Below are 20,569 nucleotides of genomic sequence, written 5' to 3'. Positions count from 1 at the left end.
TCTGCACTTTTTCCCCTCAGCTGGTAACTTTAGTTTCCTCATTCCAAGTACAACCAGCTTCTTTCATTTGGTGCAAAGTGAACCTGTACCATGCCATCTATTCAGCACTTTTCCATTGCCTGTACTCTGATTAGTCTATTGTTTTCCTCTTGTGGTTCTTAATCTTCAGCATCCAGAAAAATATTTTAAGCCCTCCCTTATATCTGTGCTTTTGACCCCAGTTAAAGTCTTTCTGTTGTCAGTACTTTTTCCCATAATAAAACAAGTTACAGCCCCCAGTTAGCTTTTCTGACTCAACTAAGCATTCTTCACCTAGGCTTCTATGCTCAGCTTAAAGGATTTACCCGACCAACTCCAACCTTAATATCTGAGCCCTGTAGTATTTCCTAAGCAGCTTAGGAACCAAGGAAACTGGCCAAGAACATGATCATCAGGACGAAGAATCCACAGGTATGTCCATCAGGCAGAGTATCAGCCCAGGCCCCTTCTTGACTTCCTTGAGAGTGAAGGCAGCAGACCTCCATCCTAGGCTGTGTAGTGCTCCTCTGCTCCTCCTATTTCTGACCTCAGTGTAGAGGAGACTTGGTTGCAGAAAAGAGCATCATCTGCCTTGTGGGATAGTCAGTGGCTCTTTGGGGTGGATGTATGGGTTCTCCTTGCAGCTATGTTCCTGCATTCCAGGATCAAGCCAGCTGGCTTCCTCCAGTGCTCTTCACTCCTTCCTGAGTGTCCTGTAGGTGGAAACCATGTGTGGCCACTTTTGCAATTCAGTTGCCACCTACAGTAGGTGTAGCAACTGGCATGTTTCACCTTGTGTGGTACCTCTTATCTGGCACCCTTTAACAAAGGTATCAGAACTACATTCCCAACAAGTCAGGACCAAAAACAAGGGGAAGAACTCCAGAGACATAGACAGAAGCAGAAACAGCAGTGGAGAAAGAGTTCCTTGTTTCCCCCTAAGGAGGTAGAAAACAGAGAGGCTCCTGCTGTCCGCTCTCACCTGAAGAACAGAGATGGTCTCTGCCAAACAAATTATGGCTAACTTTGGTTTCCTTGCCACCCTAGATCCTCTTAGTAGTCCAAAGAAAAAAAGTCTACAGTCCAAAATAGTTGACTATTTTTTTATTTGTCAGAGCAAGCAGCTTGATGGCAACAAGGTTTTCAGGCCTAAAACAGACCCTAAATTAGCTTTTTGATTTTTAAACATATTTCTTTTTGTGAACTCTATGCCTGAGGTCACTGATCTGCTAGACAGGTAATCCTGAAATGAAGCATCCATACCTGTTTTGCCCAGCCTCTGTAACTTTTCCACTATGTATGTACCATTAGAGAGGAGAAATTTAGAGCTAGCTGTGATTTCTCTTGCCCCACACCATTTCTTCTAATAAAGCACACCTCTGTCAGTTACAGCTTCCCCTTCTGTTCCAGCCCACACCATGAAATGCTTCAGTTAAATCAGTGCAGTGGGAATCCAAAGGGCACAGGGATCTCTTTTTGAAAGAATGCTTGGACACCTTCCTTTTGTGTGTCTCTAGCTGGCCATAAGTTTTTCTGCCACACCTGTTTCCCTCTCCTCCAAACAGGGGCCCCATGCTGTTGAGGAGTGAGGTAGCACCTCCAACTCTCCACAACTACCACTGCAAGGAATGTGTGTGAGGTTTGTGGATTGCCAGCATGGCCCAAGTCCAGTACTGATGGGCAGATTGAGTCTCAATGAACCACGCTGGCTACCTGGCTGCTGGAAAGCCAGTCTGGAGTGTCACCTCAACATCCACTGGAACAGAGTGAAAGATGCCATGAAGCTCAACTGGAGATGGAAGGGGAATTTGGAAACAGCACATCCCTCTTTCGAAGTAAATTATGCAATCCCACAGTGACAAAACCTATCTGGGAAACAGACATGGCAGAGGACTGTAAAGTCAGGTGTGGGATCCTACACGTCACTGACCAGTCCTTCAAAGTGTATACAAGAAACAAAGCAAATAAGATTTCTGCTCTGACTCACTCATATAATAGGATGCCTCAAATGACTCAATGGTATACTGTCAAATGTGTCATTCTGGAAAGTTTGTACAAATACTCATAACTACCCAGGAACTGATTATAAATTGGCAAACCAAAGGAGACATCCCATTCACAGCATAATCCTTTTGCATCCTCGTAGTGTGCATTTGAAATAAATAGGAAATGAACAGTAAACTTAAAGCCACCTCAGTGGAATTTACCTATCAGGTACAGGCCAAAAGATGTACCTTACAGATGAAAGAGTGCATACAAGAACAGTGACATTTTGCCAAAGAAAACTTTGCAATAAATTATCCTCTGCCAAAAAGAATTGTAGAATTACTGGAGCAAAAAGGCTTCTGTGCATTTATTCACAGTGGTACACCCCAGAAGTAGCTGACACATACAAGCCAACTACAGCAGAGACTTCAAAGCTATACCTGTACACAGCTGTTAGAACAGGATCATCACAGAGGAACCATCAGAGCACTACCAAGGGTAGTTTTGGTAGTTTTGGTCAGCTGGACTGCTTCCTGAAAACAAATCCTAAAACTCCACATACAGAAACCCTTTTGTTCAAACCACCAATTACTGCTTTCAGTTGGGTCTTTGTAGGGTATACATGCCCAGGAGTATTATGAAGTTTGCCTTATGTATCCCATATCTTTCCAATTAGGCTTCCAAAGTCAATTATTAAAGTTATAATTCAAATCAGAAATTTTGAATTTTCAATGTGCAATATTAACTATTTGAGAAGAGCCTGTAGGAAAATGCAGAATTCCTTTAAGTCTACTTTACCCAAAGTTAAAGGTTGATTTGATAGGATCTATACTTTACAAACATTAACAAATACATTAATTAATTTTTGCACATTACTAGTGCTGGGCCACATTTTTCTGCATAGTAGCTTCATGTTTCTATGTAACAAAGCACTAAAATAATCTATGAACATTAAGAAGCATTGGCACAACACCCTGCAATATGGCTACATGGAGTTTTACGCACAGAAGAAGCAGAGACACTAAAAGAAATAATTAGATCATACAGCAAATCAGAAGTGCACAGGAAAAAAAGACAATAAATCCACAAACTCATTCCAACAATATCTTGGCCAAGCCCCTTTTAAGTGACTAAACCATCCAACTAATTCCACTGCTTCAAAATATTTCTTCAAAATAATTTGCTGAAATTGATGTTACAGCTTTTTACCCAGTAATGAGGGGTTTGACCTCGATTTTCAATATTGATTCTTACAAGAAAAATCCAGGTTCCTTCTTAAATTATTAGAAAACAGCAAATGCAATACTTCAGAGCAAAATTAAGAATGTTCCCACCTGCTTCCAGGGCATGGTAGGCAGGGAAGAAGAATTTTACACCACACTCTCTCAGCTGGAGAGAGAAATTGATGATTTTATCTAGAGCTTTTTACTCTCCTTTTGCATGCAAATTCCTCCTCTTTCTCAATAATTACCTTATTCAGGTGTTACCCAAGATCATCTAGTGGTTTTGGTTATAGCTCTACCTTCCCACATATCAGTATGTCCACTTGCTCTGGAATTTTTTGAACAGAACTTAACTATTACCTTTAGAGCCCTCCTCAGAGGAGCACCTGGCTTGCACAAAATCAGGGAAAAGTGATTCCCCAGTCTCATCCTACCCACACACGTGCTCGAGACACAATGAACACCCTCCCAAAATAAACACTTCCATCCAGGAAGAATTGTCCTGCAGAAACAAATCCAGCCCATGTATCAATTCAAACACTCCCATCACATGTGCTTGCACTCCTTTTGAAGGTTTAATTTTGGACTATTAAAAGTCCATTCAATCAAAAACTGCAAAAGGTTGGTGTCCTTTTCCAAGAAGTGAGCAGTTATGCAGATTGCTCCAGGAACTACCAATTGCACAAGCTTTGCAGGGTATTATTTGTAATTTTATCTTGACAAATTATTTACATAATAGTGGTGCTGATTAAATTTCTCCTACAGTTTGATGGGCCAGTGCTAGCTTGCCTCTGGTTCAAAGACAAAACATAGAATAAAGTGAAAACTAAATAATTTGTAAAAACCACTATCTTGTACTAATTAGGCTGCTAATGTTTCACTTTAAATTTTGGTATTTTACCTATTATCTAAGATGACTAGAGCCCTTACTCAAAGTTAAACCTGCTGTAGTGCAGTAAAAATTCACCTTTCATTTCTCCAGTCTTTGGCAATTCTGCCCCTTGAGGTTTCTTTTAAGCAGGGAACATGTCCAACCCAAAGTGATCTTCATTGATTTACACCAATTAAGAATCTGGTAATACTTGCTGCTGCTGGAAAGAGATGTGTGCCTATTCTTGCTACTCCTTCCAGATTTATACCAGTGATGGACTTTTTCTGTTTATTCAATTTAATGCTGATAAAAATCATCAGGATTATGCAATTAGCATAATAGCTACTAGTAAAAGATACTTGCTGAGATTTTGATTGCATTTTAACACCCAGAAGTTCTACATATAGCTTTGTGGTTCTAGGTTGGACAATTAATACAACCTTGGTTTTTGTGGTTAGGCTGAAAATTTATTCTCTCTCTAGTGATAACAAGTTTGACACCCTTAAGTTTGCCTATCCTGGTAATGATGTAATCAATAACAGACTTGTGTTTATTCTGAGTACCATGGACTGAGTACCATAAGAATTCGGTATTAACTGTACTGAAGTGCAGCCTACAGATGACACTTGATTCCCTAGTTATAATGAAGACAATTATTAGTGGCATCAAGCCAGTAACAATGATTTTACAGGTAATGGTGTCAATTCAATATCCAGCTCAGATAATGAAATACCCTACAAAGGTGTGTTTACTCACTTGGTGAGACCACAGTAGACAAAAGCAATTAGTTTAAACCGTTTTAAAATAAAAAATTTTAAGAGTTCTGCTTTTTTCACCTCTTCCAATAATAATGTCACAAGATGTCCATTATCATGAGTTCTTTTTAGATTACAAATCCATCATTTGCATTAAATAATCAATGCTACACTTCAATAAGTGACATGGAAGCACTCATCACTACCTGACCAGCTTCCTCTTGTTCTTCACCACAATAGCAGAAAATGACTCCCGTGGCCTCCAGCTGACACCTCAAAGCCCAGCTATGAGGAAGGCATTTTTACAGATGTGTATATGCTTTCTCTTCACAATCACAGAGCAGCAGACACAGTCTGATTTAAGCAACCTGTTGTCTTGAGATGAGTATGTGAAGAATTATCATGACTTTGATCCAGCCCTTTGTAGCAAACACCTTGATGATGTATCAGCTGCAGCTTGCAACACCTTTCCAGCCTCTTTCCCACTTCGGATGAATGGCACAACCTGAGCAGAGCCCATGCACTTTGGAACATTCACCAAGGATTTCACTATTCCCACAGCACATAACTGGTTTAAGGATTATTCATGACAGGCACCCCCATGTCACTAATCCTCTTCGAAAGTGACAGAAAAAGAAAATGTTGAAATTAGAGTTTTTAAAGAGTGCTCTCAAAAGCCAAGTTTTTGTTCAAAGGCAGTGAGAGCCTACAAAGCACATTCTGATGAAAGAGCAGCATCACAGTTGCCTTATGTTATGCCTTCAGGGCAGAGCTTGCTAGGAAAAGCAATATCACCTAGTTTAGTATTCCTTACAACACTTAATTTAGTCATCTCTGGGGACATATACATATGCTCTCCTTTTTTGGAAATCATTATATGTCTTTCTTACATCAGTGATAAAGGAAAGGGGAAAAGCATGCAATGCCCTTCAAAAGAAAATGAAACTGATACTGAATATTTCCTACTTAACATAGTCTTGGATTGTTTCATAATGGAAGTGTATTCCACCATGCAGAGTTTGTCAAACCTTCTAGTCACACCTCCTTGCAAATTCAAGTGTCACACCTACAATTTCCTGGACACAGTAATCTATTTTTGAGACAAGCACTCCCTGAAAAATTGGTTCTTATATATTTCTAAAGTGAATATCTATAATATGATGGAAGCTGTGGGAAGTAGCAAGTGTAAGTATTTACCCTGGCTAAACACTGTCTTTTTTAGACAGAGAATTCAGGCAATTTGACTACCTTCCAAAAGCTGTTTATACAACTTGTTTGTTCTATTATTTGCTTCCCATTTCATTAACTTTGCAACACCAAAACGTGTGCAAGCATATCTTTATCATTGCCACATTAGAGATTTTCTTCACTAAGGTACTTAGCTCCTGCAGCCTTGCTGGAAATGTCAGAGAAGCACATCCCTGCAGTCTGTCACCCATCCATGCTGATGATGCAAGTCGTGCTCTCTGCAAAGGCACCCATTTGCAGTACCCTGGAATTTCCTTCCTAAACCCAAGTTCCCCTAAATTCCAAGTTACTTGCCCCAGGAAATTCAGCTAAGCCCAAGGCAAGGACATCTCTCTGACGGTCATCTATGGGATTCAGTGAACATCTGGCCCATATTCACTGCAGAGGCCGTGCTAATGCTTTTTAGCTGGTGGAAATCAGCAGCTCACATCCATGAAAAACTTTCCAGACAATAACTGTTCTGTGCAGCTAGTACAAGAGGCCTGGTTTCCACCACACATGTTGCTGCATCAGTAGAGCCAAGGGATAGAGTGCCCAGCTTCAGACTACACCAGAAAAACAAGATCATATCTTGGATTTATTCTACACTGATCACATCTCTTTCAGATTCTCTTGCTAGATATCCTAAAGAATGCATATGTAGAATGTACAGACTACACTACCCACTCACCCTGAAAGGTTTGCTTTCCAACTTGTTGAGGCAGTACTTTTGCCCCTTATATCTAAGATCAAAGATCTTAGGAATGTCCCATAGTTCTTGGATACTCTGCTGTTTCAGGCACCTCTTCCCCCTTCAGCTTAAGAAGCTCCAGCAAGCCAGACAATATAATTGCTAACAAAACTGTGAGCTTAAGACCTTTTTTTTTGGGGAGGGGGAGGGGGGTAGGGTGGTTTTGTTTGTTTTGTTTTTTAATTAAACCAATCAAGAAAGATAATTCCTCCTATTTCCCAACATTAGTTCAGCCCACTCACTACTTCTCCAGGCAGGTAAATGCAGCTGCATCTCTAACTGTGAAATCTGATCAGATAATATGTAAAATACCTACATGCAGCTCCTCAGACATGCCAGCATTTTCAGAAGACAATTAGTAATAGCAGCCAGACACTTTGACCTAGCAGGATGTAGAACCAGAACCGAGCAGATTGCCAAAAGACTTTCTAATTAACTTTCTCCAGGACTAGTCTATCAGTGGGATATAGTTTGAAGCAATTATGCATAGGAGATTCTTATAACTTCACAGTTGCATTTCCTAAATGCACACACATAAGGAACCTTGGGGATGAGTTTGCACTGTGTCACTTACACCAGCTTATCATAAGGGCATATCTTACAGCTGCATTTCTGTAAGCAGATGGAGTATGACATTAATAGTAAAGTCACTAACTCATATTTTAATGAGCTTTGCAGGGTATCCACAGAAGTTATATCTGTGCAATATATCAGGCAGCTTTTCCTCAGCTGAGCTTGGCAAGCAAAGGCAAAAAAAGTTCATCTGCTATTACAAAGGAGCACAGCTATCAAGGCTCCTCTGTACTCACCGAGCAATCTGTTGCATTACAATACTGCTAATTGCCTCAGACACTCTTCTATTTCCACAGAAATAAAGAAAAACTTCACTAATGATCTTCGGAGGTTGCAGGCTGGGGCTTTTACTTTCCCTGGAAGCTTTGTGATTCAGACAATACAACTGCAGTTGCTCTCATTCTCAAGGGAAGCTAATAGACTTTCTTACTCTAGTTCCTAAAGGAGATTCCTGGTTGCTAAATGCCCTTTGATAGCTGGGAAAAGCACGTTCTGAATAAGAGAGAAAAAGTTACATCATAGGTAGATTAATACAATGAAACCAGGAGTGGGCTTTGAAGACAGCAAATACTAACTATTAGCAAATCTATCCTACTTCAGTATCTATATGGTATGTAGTTTCAAATTTCCTGTGTTCACTGGTAGCTGCCAGAGTTGCCCAACAGGCAGGAGGGGACCAGCAGCTCTGACCAAAGCCAGGGCTCCTGGCAGTGCTCAGGCAGGGACTCCAAGCATCCAGGGCCGGGGATGACCAGCCACAGAGGAGGAGGCTGTGCTCCTGCTTACAGGGGGTTAAGGCACAGGTGCAGCAGCCCAGGACTGCTGCTGAGGCCAAGCCAGGGAGTTACAGGGCACATCAGTCTCCCCTCATTTGTCTTAAGACCCCTTTGTATACACTCAAGCACTTGAACCTCATTTATGGTAAGGTCACATCAAGCAGGCTGCCAGCAAGACAGAGTCCCCAGGACCTGCACCCTGAGCACAGGGAGGGGATGTACCACCTCCTACTGCTCTGCCCCATCCCTCTGAAAGGCCAGGACATAAGGCACCTGCCTCTTTACACACGGGGCTGCTCCATGTGGGGAAAAAACAGATCCCTCTGACGGGGCCAGCTCCTCAACATTAGCAGAAGCCCAACCTGGCAGGATTCCCAAGAAGGAGCCCATGGACACACCTCATCCCTGCAGTAGGAAAGCAGCCCACACTGGGAGGAAGCCGGTGGGAACCACTGGGCTGACTCTTCAAGCAAGCACTGCCTCCAGCAGCTCCTCTGGATCCCTGCTCCTGGGACATTCCAGAGCAGAGGTGACAGAGGGCTGCAGAGCTCCAGGTGACAATACACCCTGACTGCAGGGCTGTCACCCTCACCCCGCTCCCAACAGTGATAGCCAGAGACCCTGGACCCATTGCAGGTAGGCCACAGTGCCCATAGTGCTACAGCCAGGCCCCCACTGAAACAGCAGAGCCCAGCCCAGGGCTGGAGCGAGCACTGAGCTACTGACACACCGCTCAGAACGGATCAGAGATTTTTGCTTGCTTTTGTGTGGGGGAAGACAAGGACATGCACAGACATCAGAAGCCTCCCCAGAAGGAGGCAGAGGACCCCATCCTGCTGGCAGCACGTAGCTGCTCTGCTTACCACCAGCAGGGGCTGTCAGCAGCTCTTGCAGTGGCCACAGCACTCCAGTAGCCAAGGAGCTTCAGGGGCTGCCAGGCTGCTCAGATCACCAGCAGAGCCATCCCAACTGAGATAATATACAGCTCTCCCCCGTCCAGAGATTCCACAGCTCTTCCCACCATATACTGGAGATACCAGAATAGCTACAGGTGAAGCCACCAGCCAGCCCTCCTCCTCTTCCTCTCTTTCCTCTGCATTTATTAACTACTCAGTTTATTACTAACGCAGCCCATCTGTGGCAAGGCCCTCAGAGTATCACTGAAGATAGAAAGCTACTATTCTTTTTTTTTAGCCCCCTGATGGAAGTCTTAGCCAAAGAAAAAGCCTTTCCTATAGCAGAAATTTATCATTCCTCTGTTTTCCCATACAAAGGATCACACTGCTATGCCTTGCATTTAAACACACGTTTCCAGGGAATTATTTACTCTTTCAAACCTGACAGCTCATTTAATTTGGGGAGCACTGGTCTGACCCTACAAACTGAGTAGACACTGCACTGTTGTCATAAACTGGGTGAGCAGCTTTAGGCAAAGCACAGCAATTCAGAGCCATCACTGCCACAGAGGTTATTTAACCTTCCTTGCAGAAAGAAGGGAATCTGTGTAAACTGTCATTAGGATGGTGCATCATTCCAATGCATTATTCATGTCACATCAACATGTTCCAATAAATTCATCATAAGCCCCTCCATTCTCTAAGTAAATAAACTCAGCCCTAAATGACAGGGCAGGACAGAAGAAATGTGTGAAAATGAGGTATAAGAAATTAAATTATTTTCCCAAGATCCCTCAAGAGGCCTGTGGCAAGCTGAAGAACAAAACCTGAGCCTGCACCTAGTCGTTAAACACAGTGATCTCATTCCCTCATCTCCAGTCTGAGATGCTGTTTGCCTCCTGCCCTCTTCCTCCTTTAGTGTTCCTTTTCTGAGTTTTAATTCCTGTCCCACACCACATTTGGCAGACTCTGCACACATCACAGCCCTAGGAGGTATTATGTTATTATAGTTGTCCATTTCAATAAGGGTTTGTGTCTCTGTATTCTCTGTTTTGCCTTGTCATGTTCTCCACCTGGTGTTTTTGAATTGTTTTTACAGGCTGCAACCCTGTTCAAACCCAGGACATGATTTACTGGGATTTGGATGAAATAAGAACAACAGTGCTGCATCACAGATGTGACTTCATCTGCCACCACACAAAAAAGTCTCCTCAAATAGCCTGTAAAGTAACTGATGTCAGAGTTTCCCAAACCTACTGCTTGTGAAACTGTAGGGGTACTTTACTAGGCAGTAATAACAGAATGAGCTGTATAATGGGGAGGAAAAATTACTGTGTCCTGTCCAGCCTTGGGGTAACCTTGAAACACTCTTTATGACAGTGCAGTTTTTATTAGTTGCTGTACCCCACTGCTAAAATGCTACTAAGAAGTTAAGTAATTAACATATTTGATTGTGTTCAATGAAATATCTTTCATTTTCTTCAGTGCAGCTATTACAAAGCTCCTGAATTAAAAACATTCCTATTTACAAAACCATAATATTTTTTTTTCCTAGCTATCAAACATCATTGGATGGGCCCTTCTGAGTAAGAGGGCAGTTTCTTCACATCCAGCTCATGAAAATTCCAGGGGAACTGTCAGATTCAGGGATTCTCTCTGATCCCTGAGTGAGCTGAGGACAGCAGCCCACAAGGCACCCACAGAGCCTCTTTGAGGACAGAAGGTGTTCATTAACACTGAGGCTTCAGTAACCTATTTTATAGCTTCACCATACTCTGGGACAAGGAAATGTTTTGCCAGTATGCAGCCACCTTGAGGTTCAAATCAGGTTAAACTGCAAACAAATTTGTTTGTAATATACAAACAAAACAAAACAAAAAACCCAATAAAAACATCCAGAGACAAATACTTACAAAAGGTGAGGAAATTAAAGAAAAAAAAAAAAGGTAATGTATTTGCACCAAGGTTAAATTCTCAAAACACATTTTCCTTGACACATCTGAACTATTTTGAATCTTTTCCTTATACACATACAGAATATTAGTTAATATGTGAGGGACCTTGACAGATTAAGTTCCCTTCTGTCTCTTATCTCTCTTTCTCACCAAGACTGACATATTTCTTACTCATACCAGAGATAGCCTTGGTAATTTCTAACTAACCAAAGAAGGGAGACAACATATATTTTTAATAAATAACAGTTAAAAGTAGGACTCTCCCAAAGAGTGTGCATTTTGGTTCAAAGCCTCTTTGTCTCTAAACAATGCATTTGATATCAAATTGTCCATAAAGCACCTACATTACTGGCATATAAAGCAAAATTAAGTAATTAAGTTTATAACACATTCTTTCTCAAGACTTGACAGAAGAATAACTGACCCTCTTAGCATTTATATGTGAAAGATTCAATACTATCAGAAGAGTCATAAATCTTCATTATTTTAAGCAAATATTTCAGGCTCAAATTTCCTCTGCTCATGCTTCTGCAAATCTACAATAGCTTAATATATCATATTGGCTGCTTCCCCTAAAAGAAGAAAAAATATGAGACTCTGCTTATCATGAGGTGACAGGAAAGAATTCTGCATACATCTAGATCTATTAATTATCCTGATCTGTTAAAATATGATTTTTTTTTTCCCTGGGACGCCTTTTAATTTCTCAACATATAACAAGCTATGTCATGAAAGTCTAATTGAATTCAGAGAATTCATGCAGCCTTGGGATTAGATTCTCTTTTACTTCAATTATCTTCTATGCTGCATTCAAAAATATGGTAACTTCTAGGACTTTTTTCAGTATTACTTGTGTCCCTTTTGTCTTCTCCAACATGTGTGTGCAGAGGACAGGTAAGCAGTTAGAATGACAGATGCCACCAAGCTGATTCCAGAGACTTGTGTTGTCCCAAGATACAAAGTGATGGCATAATCAAGCAACAACATGCAATGTGACAAAAGGGAGGATCATCATGCTCAGAGAAAGAAACTGCATATGCACCACTCAGCCTCATAACTATTTCCAGTTCCTGTCAGGTTCCATGAGTGTAAACATGGCAATATATGCCACAGAGAGATACTCCAGTAAGGGACAAGCATCTCTGGCTACTCTGGCAGGAACTGTGACACTAGTTCCTCAGTGTGTTTTTCTTAAACTTCATAATAATATCACCATCTAATGCAGACTACTTGTAAATAAGGTAATCAACAGGCATGCCTTCTTATTTGGCAATTCTGTGTGACAAGAGATTTCCTTAGGTTAAGTGGCAAGGATTTACACAGTTATTTCACTAAGGTAATAATGCATGCTCTGAGAGAGATAGACCTTTTTTGTTTTTAATAACCAATGTTAACAGAACTCCTGATTTTTAAACTTTTGCAGAGCACCTATCTCAGTTGCTTGTGCATTTGTCAACCAAACGGGCTGGGCTGCAAATATCCATACTAGGTAAAAGCTTCAGTACCGCAATATTTTGAAATGTTCAATCAAAACTATATATCCATTTCTAAAATAAGTCTAAGAGACATTACACCGAGACATTGGTGGCTTGGATGTTAAAAAATGTCAGTGTTGATAGTTGTTTTCTTCAGGGGGGTGGGGGATAGCTGGTTTTGACTTTTTACTAGAGGAAAGCTAAAGAAGCATTTTCTATGAAGAGGAGAGTCTAAATATGACCTGGACCTGGAGTTCCCCAGAAAATCTGCCAATGTTTGCGCAAAATACAAAGCCTTCGAAAAACAGCAATCTGTTCATCCTCAGTAGAGTTGTTTAATGGCTTCATCTAATGGCTAGAATTTCCTCCTGATCATGTGTTCACACAATTCCTCTGCCTGCTGAGGTTGTGCCACCCCACAAAGCAACTGCTCATGCCTAAATCTCACAGATCCTTTGTGTTACTGTCCTCTATATTTGTATACCATCCTCACAAACTCATAGTCCAGGCCTCTGTGTGGCAGAAGTAGGTTTTCTGTTTTCCATGTGCTATGTCCCTGTTTGCAGCATCTCGGCCTGAGTGGTGCAAGGGCAAGGAAAAGCAAAGGTGGCAGTTTGTCTGTCCCTCCAGCTGATAGTCAGTGTGGAGAAGGATTGTATCTTATTCTGCAGCAGGGCCTGAATTGAGAACATGGGAAATAAAATCTGGGATGTAAACTGGGAAAAAGAGCCTGGGTAACATAGTCTGGGATGGAGATGGCAAAGATTCTTTGAGGTCCACGGAGAATAATGGGAATTGGAGAGGTAGCAAAGGACAAAGGGTATGAAGGAAGGTAGGTTAAAGAGAGAAAGAGATAGAGGAACTACCTGATATTATGGTTATTATGTCTGGGAACCACAGAGATGGCAGGTAATAGACAGGAAAATTAATAGGTAAATCTACATCCACAAGACTATTCTCCTCCAAAGCCTGGGATGTCAAGAAACACTTCATGGCTTACCCAGTGACAGAAACTACCAATGAAACCTACTTGAAATGAGTCCTGACCCCTGATCTGCCCAAGCCATTATAGCCTCTTCCTGGTGAGGACCCACTCTCTCTATTCAGCCTGACATTTGCTTCAAACAGCAAATTTAAAAACAAGACAAAAATACGAAAGGAACATTTTTCATATGGCAGAATCAATCACCCCAAAGCAATTGCAAAACCTGCAGAAGAGCACAACCAAAGCAGTCCGAAATAAACAAAGGCACACTCTATTTCAGCTGTCTTCAGCTAGTGAGACCAAAAGGCTGCTGGTGCACACGGGTTTGAAAACAAATTGCTCACACTGAAGATATTGTTGTCACTCACTCAGGAGTCACAGCAAGTCACAGTGGTGTTTTTGCAGCCTCCCACTGTTAAAACGTAGGTGTATTTACCTGGGTCAGCCTCTGGAGTCCAAACCTTGCTGTGCTTTAGCTGTTGCACAACCAACCAGCTCTGTAGGACTGTGTGGTTCACGTACTGCCAATCGCTTTATTTACACAGAGCAACTCTCTGCCAGTTGCAGTGGGAACTTTTAAGAAAGGACAAACAAGGGATCATCACTCAGAAATTACTGGCTTCTTTCTCTGTGCTCAGAGCCGTGCCTGAGGCCACCCACACAGCCATAGCTGGGGTGAGCTAGGGTTGCAGGCAGGAGACTTTGGTTTCCAATCCCACACTCAGTTTCTCGAGCTCTCTGGCAACTCTGCTGGATATAGAGGTGAAACTGGTGCAGATTTTCCCCAGATCCCACTGTGGCCATTCCCCAAGATGAAATGACAGCAGGAGAAGCCCCCACATACTTTGATCCTTTCCTCTCACAATGACTAGATAACAAATCTATGACTGGGCATCCTGGCCACAGACATATTGGGAGAGGCTTAGGGCACTTCCATTAAGGTCAGCAGGTTCCTCCAAATCTGTTTCTGCAGAAGAGGGTGCACTGCCATGGGCTGTGTCTCATTTGCCTGCTAGTCAGTGGGGGCCAGAAGGAAAACTTTGACATCTCAGATCATTATTAAGCAAAGTGAATGTTCTCCTCAACCCCACAAGATGGCAGGAGATGCTCAAAAATCCCCCGTCGGTCAGCTGGAAAGGCTTTTCTCACTTTTTTAGCTGTCTAACAACTTCTGTGAGAAGTTAAATGAAAACTTATTTTTAATAAGGCTGGAGAAGCTTGACAAACTTGTATCGGTGAGTGTTCATGGATCTCTTAGGAGCAGTGGGATGTTATATCAGTGACTTGGCAGTACTGACGGACCCATGTGGGGAAGTGTTTCATGTGGAAATAATCTCCAGAATTTGCTTTCTTATAATGAGTAAAAAAGAAAAAAAGAGAGAGAAAAAGAGAGAGAGAGAAAATGAGCAAACTAAAAGTGGACAGAGGAAAATGCAACTGGCTTACATAAAGTTTTTATTTTTAATATCAGAGATTGCAGACACTCTGCCTCCAGCATTCCTTACATTACTCACAGCATGAAGACATGAGAAAGCCATGAAAACTCAGACATTTTGTCAAGAAAGGTCAATTTTTATTCCCTTCAGTTTACTGCTGACTTCTGGTTAAGCACTTTTTTCCCTGCCCAAGGACTAAATAAAAGCAAGTTCCTGCACCAGATCATTTTCCCCTCTTGGGATGATAATCATCAAAAAATATCCAAAATTACTAAATTCAGTGCTAATTAATAGCCCTGTGAATGAGTCTGGTACTTTATGAAATAAATACAAACAAAAGGTCACTGAAAATGGAATAAAGTGTCTATAGTGGTATTTCTGATGCAGGAAGCACTGGGGATAATCTTTGTTTGATAAGCTTCAGAAGGAAGAACGAGGAAATAATCAAATTAATTCAATCACTCTGAAACCAGCTATCTCCATAAGTTTTCTTGTGACTGCAGGGAGTAACCCTTCAGAGATAAAAACAGCCCAGTTTGAGTGATGAAGGAGACAGAGCCCTCGGCTGATGTGATTGAGGGTGGATGAAACTCTTTGACTGCAGGGTACCCAGACAGGCAGGATGGGGACAGGTCCTGCAGTGCTGAGGCAGAGGTCCATCATCTCTCATGACTCAGAGCTGCAAGCAATGGTGCTACAAGAGGTTAAAAAGAAAAAGGTTGTGCTCAGAGGGCAGTACCTCACTGCCATTAAGTGTTCTGTGGACTTGAATCTATGAACATGGGGCAAGAGGTCCTAAAATTACATTTTTTATCCCTGATCTATCAAGAATTCATGACTTCTCCTCCAAGTAGTTTTACAGGCCTAAAGCCTCTGGCAGCCACTGTATGCCGATTCATATGTTGCTTCAATCTCCTAATCTCCTACTAATATCAAGTATATTTTTAAACTATAAACACTTATACCTTTAAAGCATTTTTCCTATGCTGCATCTGAAATAGATATATATTTTATTTCTCTGATCTCTGCTGTGCTAATTCAGCAGATATATTTTTGTATCTGATTTGTACTGCCTAGAATATTTTTTCCCTGACTTTTCAGAAACACTTAACACCGAGACACTGGCCATCTTTGATGTACTTAATGCACCAAGCACACAGTGTTGTCTTTATGTGACAGTTACTGTCTGTCCCCTTGTGGCCAGAAACCAGAGAGAAAACCCAGCCTACAGACTTAACAGATCAGTTACCTTGAGTAAGAAGGAACTTACTTTGCTGAAGAAGGAAGCTCTTGCACAGATAATGGTCCTTAGATAGCCTAAGATTTAACTATCATGGAAGTAATTTTAGTCTGCAGAACTCAGATTCCCATTTTGAATATTCTGAAAACCGGTCACATTCGTATCTGAACTCTGGCTTCTACTATTGTCCATTTGTAAGCAAAATGGGGATCCAGGCCTGAGCTTCCAACAGCTTTGGTGATTGAATCACTAGAGATGCATGAGTAAATTCAGAAATAATAATGCTGTTTCACAGATTCTCATCCATGGTGAAACTCACACAACATGGGCTACATGTGTGCAAAGCATTGCACAAATGACAGCCACTATCCTTTTATGCAGAGAACAGAAAACAACGTTTGATTCCTTCCCAAAGCCTTTTAAGCCTCGTGCCAAAATGCTGATCAGTTTTTCAGACAAATGTAATTAAGTCCTTTCTTCAGGTAGTTAACAACATAAAATCAATTAACATTTCCTAAATTTTAAGTTGAGCTGCCACTGTAGTAACAGATGGAGTCCCTCCTCAGCAAAGTGAGAAGCACAGAAAGATGCACGGGTGGGAGGCACAGTGGACTACAAAACAGGACCTATGAGAAGACTCGTGCTGCTCTAGAAGAAAAGGAACTGCCCAGAGCTGTGAGGACTAAGTGAAATGAGTTGCACAGCAGAACACCAGGAACAGAAATGAAGGGTAATGGATGTGAAATTATGGAGGGGGAACAGATTTGTGAAGCTTTGATTTATAACCTGGAACGAATTAGCAAACCTTTCCCTATTCCTTTGTTTTCCTCCTTCTGTGCTTTTAATTACCTCTGAGTAGAAAGACAGTTTCCAGAAGCAAGCCCATCTCAGGAGGTGGATGTACCACACGTACCAAGGCTTCCCTCCCTCCTGATGCCTTTCCCGAAAGCCGCTCCTGGCAGTCCCGCCACTAATCCGTCGCAGTGATAGGGTTTCACTAAGCACCGAGCATGCTCTTGGCAGGCAAACTGTTTGTGCATCTGGATGTAATAAGGAGCTAGACTCCAGCTGATGTGGTGGCTCAGCACAGTGAGCCACCAGGCGCAGGATGGTCAGCTTTCTTCCTGCTGCCTGAGTTCAAATCGCAGCAGCACATTGGAAGCTGCTCGTGGTGTGAACCTCATGGTGAAAACAGCCAGGCCACAGGGAGGGAAGGGAAAGGAAGGTCACTGGGAGTCAAACAAACAGCTGCTCTCTGGCTACCAGACTCTGAAGGGTGCGACTATCTCCCACCAGTGGGAGTAGCCAAGGTTGCCCTCAACAAGTACAGAGCTAGCCAGGAAGCATCCCAGTCCCAGAGGCTGAGAAACAAAGAATGAAGAAGACGAGGAAGGAATTCGCCAGAGTGGGGGAGAAAAGATGTAGGTAGGCCCAGCTGGGACTGCTAACAAGGAGAAAGTCAGCACAGAGTCCTGATGGTACTCCATTGGTGCATGGATATACCTCCTTGGAGGCTTTTCATTCAACCTTCATCCCTGCAGGAGGACCCCAGCATTGCACAAGCTGGGCTGCTGCTTCTTTCCTGAGGGTACTGTTAATAACATAAAGGTGGCACTGGAGTAACACCAGCTCTCCCAGCCAGCAGCACAAGCTCAGAGGGACAGTGTATGTAGGGTATAGCTGGCCTCTGGTCTCAAGTGCTGCTGAGCAGAAGAAGATGGAAGGATTTTAGTAGGGAAGGAAGTTCCTTTGGAAATACTTGGAAATAATCTGTGCCCAAATCAGCTCACATCAGCTTGCAGGATGCCAGATGCAACTTTTGTCCTCTCCAGTCCTGCACCAATGCAAGGCATTTCCTTCTGACCTCACTTCTTCACTGCACACACACGCAGAAATAAAGGAGAGCAGCAATGATCATGCAGTTGAATGTCATGCTGAAGAAGAGCAAGCTCTCTTTCCAAGTAGACTTGGCTCTACAGAGCTCTGCAGATGTTTTTTTCTTAAAAAAACCCCCACAGTAAAACTCTCATTAAAATGTTATTTAAGCAGCTCTGACTCTTAAAATACATGCAAGAAACAGATGTGTAGAACAGAGAAGTGCCATTTTTATGGAGTGGTTCTTCAGTGTTTGAGCCATACTAGATTACATTTGGAGTGTAGGCTCCTCAGCTACACCATGTAATATTTATAATAGTTTACAGCACACGGCCAAATCTTTCTGCCAGTGAAGCCATGTGCCTCTATCAACCTCAGCCCAAGGTGGCAGTAAACCAAAATAAATGGGATATTAATACCTTATTACCCTATGCTTTCCAGATACCCCACACTTCACCCAACATTAGATCTTTCTCTCTGATGTTGCTCAAGAAAGGGGTTACTTCCCCCTTACTTTTATGTCCTGAGATACAAGTTTAGGAAGCTCAACTCAGTCTAAGTTGTTTATCAGGCAGAACCAGAGTCTGTAACTTTGTCAAGTCCCTGAATTCCCTCATGTTACTGTTTTTCTCTGACACTCTGTCCCATATTTGGGCTTTGGGTAAGCTGACAGGAATGTAATTTCTATTTAAAGATCCACTGTCTGTTACTTTTATACTAAGTAATAAATGCAGGATTTGAAGAACAAGCACTAGGAAAAAATGGTTGGACAGTTTATACGTTGAGTCACCTCTAATGGCACACTTAACCATTACCATTAAAAAGAAGAAAACAACAACAACAACAACAAAAAAGAATAAGAAAAAAGGGAGAAAAAAAAACCTATTCTTATGCACTTCCTCATAATCTTCCCTAAAAAATTCCCTTGGCCTGAAATTTCCCATGTTTGGTGTCTGCCCAAATGTGAATATTTAGATTCCTGCCAATTGTTTGCAGTCAGTTTTCAATTATGTGAGGATGAAAAATAGACATTCCTTCCTATTCCTAGGACCAGGGCTATATTTTCCCATAGCTGTGCTGAAGTGATCTGAAGACTGGAGCTGAAGTTCAGTTGTAAAAAGCTATCACTAGGGTACAATGCCTTCTGTGAGTCTGGGGAATCTTTTTTAAGTTCTACAGATGCATTTTTTTTACCAAGTAAAAGACTGTTACACTTGCTTCTCCTTCCACATGTGTGCTGCATGTGTATTTTAGTCAGAGATAAAAACTTATTGTTGAAAGCAAATGTATCCTTCCTTAGCCCTTACCCTTCCTGAACATGCTCTTTGATAAAAGAGAAAACTGGATTCTGTTATCTCAGTTTCTACAGATGGCTTCCAAAAGTACTTAGGAATGAGTAATAGTTTGACTCTTGGTGATTTTCAACCATCACTCATGCATCTCCTTAATGTCCTCACCCACATTCAAAATTCCCACTGAAGCTGATACTAATGTTGAGGAATAAACCAGAAAGGGTCCAGTAGGGCACTCAGGTTGCAGACAGTGTTGGGGATAGACAGTGAACTAAATGCAGCAGAAACTATATGGAAAATTCAACATTATATTGGATACCAAACATATCATTCTTGTGATTTCCTTACAGGGACAAAACCCTACCTGTGTTTGAGCCACTGCTTGTCTGACTTAACATTTGCTTTCTTTAAGCCTTGATTTAAAACCCTGACAATGACCTCCCTTCATACTGACTAATACAATTGCGTCTCCGCTTCTTAATTTCCCTGCCAGTGAAGCACAACGCTGCTCCTCGGAATTTATTAAATACTTAGTTCACCCAGCAGGAGCATTTGAGCAGTCAAGTGCTACTCAGTGCAACTAAGCATGACAGATTTAGCATTCTCCCTGTAAACATGATTTTCAAACTCTAAAGCCAAAGGTAAGCACATCAATACAATGAAAACATTTTGCTTGTAATTCATAAGCCTTCCTTCATTTTTCTGGGAGATGACACAATTGACAAATAATACAGATTCATTGCTTCTTATCATTGTAAAAAGTAAATAAACCTAAAGGTAGCCTTCAAAACTTCCAGGTCTCTAGTCATAGCTTAAAAAGTTATTACTAAGGAACTACTCCTGGTACCCCCTTGACCTGAATAACACTGTTTTCTCCAATTAGTCCCACTAATGTCAGTAATATCACTCCTATAGGAAGAGCCACAATCAGGTTAAAAATGCATTGCTTTTCAGGTAGATTTCTCCAGAGCATGTGCAGAGAAAAAAGGAAAGGCATTAGGATCCAACCTCAGAAATAAGAAAAGGGAGTTCTAGCAGGAATAAACTCCCAGAGAGGAAAGAAAAGAAAAATGAGAGAGTGCAAAAGGAACGAACAAGAGATAAAGCCAGGAGAGGAGAATTTATCTTATACAAACAGAATTTGTGTTGGCCCATCCGTCCATGACACAAGCACTAATGAGGCTGCCCATTCACAGAGGCCTCAGATAAACATACAGATGGCCATTTAAATCACC

The 20,569-nt window shown here is 41.7% G+C and overlaps 3 protein-coding genes across 5 annotated transcripts in view; 1 reads left to right on the top strand and 2 right to left on the bottom strand.

The window, feature by feature from the left end:
• XDH (xanthine dehydrogenase) overlaps positions 1-9,257 on the bottom strand; it is a 72,869-nt gene extending 63,612 nt beyond the window's left edge. Inside the window, exon 1 of the mRNA XM_086870785.1 lies at positions 9,044-9,257. The gene's annotated coding sequence lies outside the window, so the exon portion shown is untranslated. The remainder of the gene's footprint in view (positions 1-9,043) is intronic.
• The window catches only part of LOC147655070 (uncharacterized), a 31,354-nt gene extending 18,543 nt beyond the window's left edge, over positions 1-12,811 (top strand). The window contains exon 4 of one of the 2 annotated variants that reach the window (XR_015281363.1): positions 10,176-12,811. Coding sequence is in view for 1 of the 2 variants with exons in the window: in XM_086870849.1 (XP_086726975.1) it covers positions 1,584-1,656 (73 nt within the window). In the remaining variant the exon portion in view is untranslated. Of the gene's footprint in view, positions 1-1,583; positions 2,723-10,175 lie in introns of those variants that run through there. The other variant, XM_086870849.1, reaches the window with a different exon arrangement.
• Positions 1-20,569, bottom strand: part of LOC147655069 (uncharacterized) — a 55,727-nt gene that overhangs the window by 9,383 nt on the left and 25,775 nt on the right. The gene's annotated exons all lie outside the window — the stretch shown is intronic.

This window comes from Cyanistes caeruleus, chromosome 2 (assembly GCF_971803275.1).
Source record: "Cyanistes caeruleus chromosome 2, bCyaCae1.hap1.1, whole genome shotgun sequence".
NCBI classification, from domain to species: Eukaryota; Metazoa; Chordata; class Aves; order Passeriformes; family Paridae; genus Cyanistes; species Cyanistes caeruleus.
This window is presented reverse-complemented; position numbering and strand designations above follow the sequence as displayed.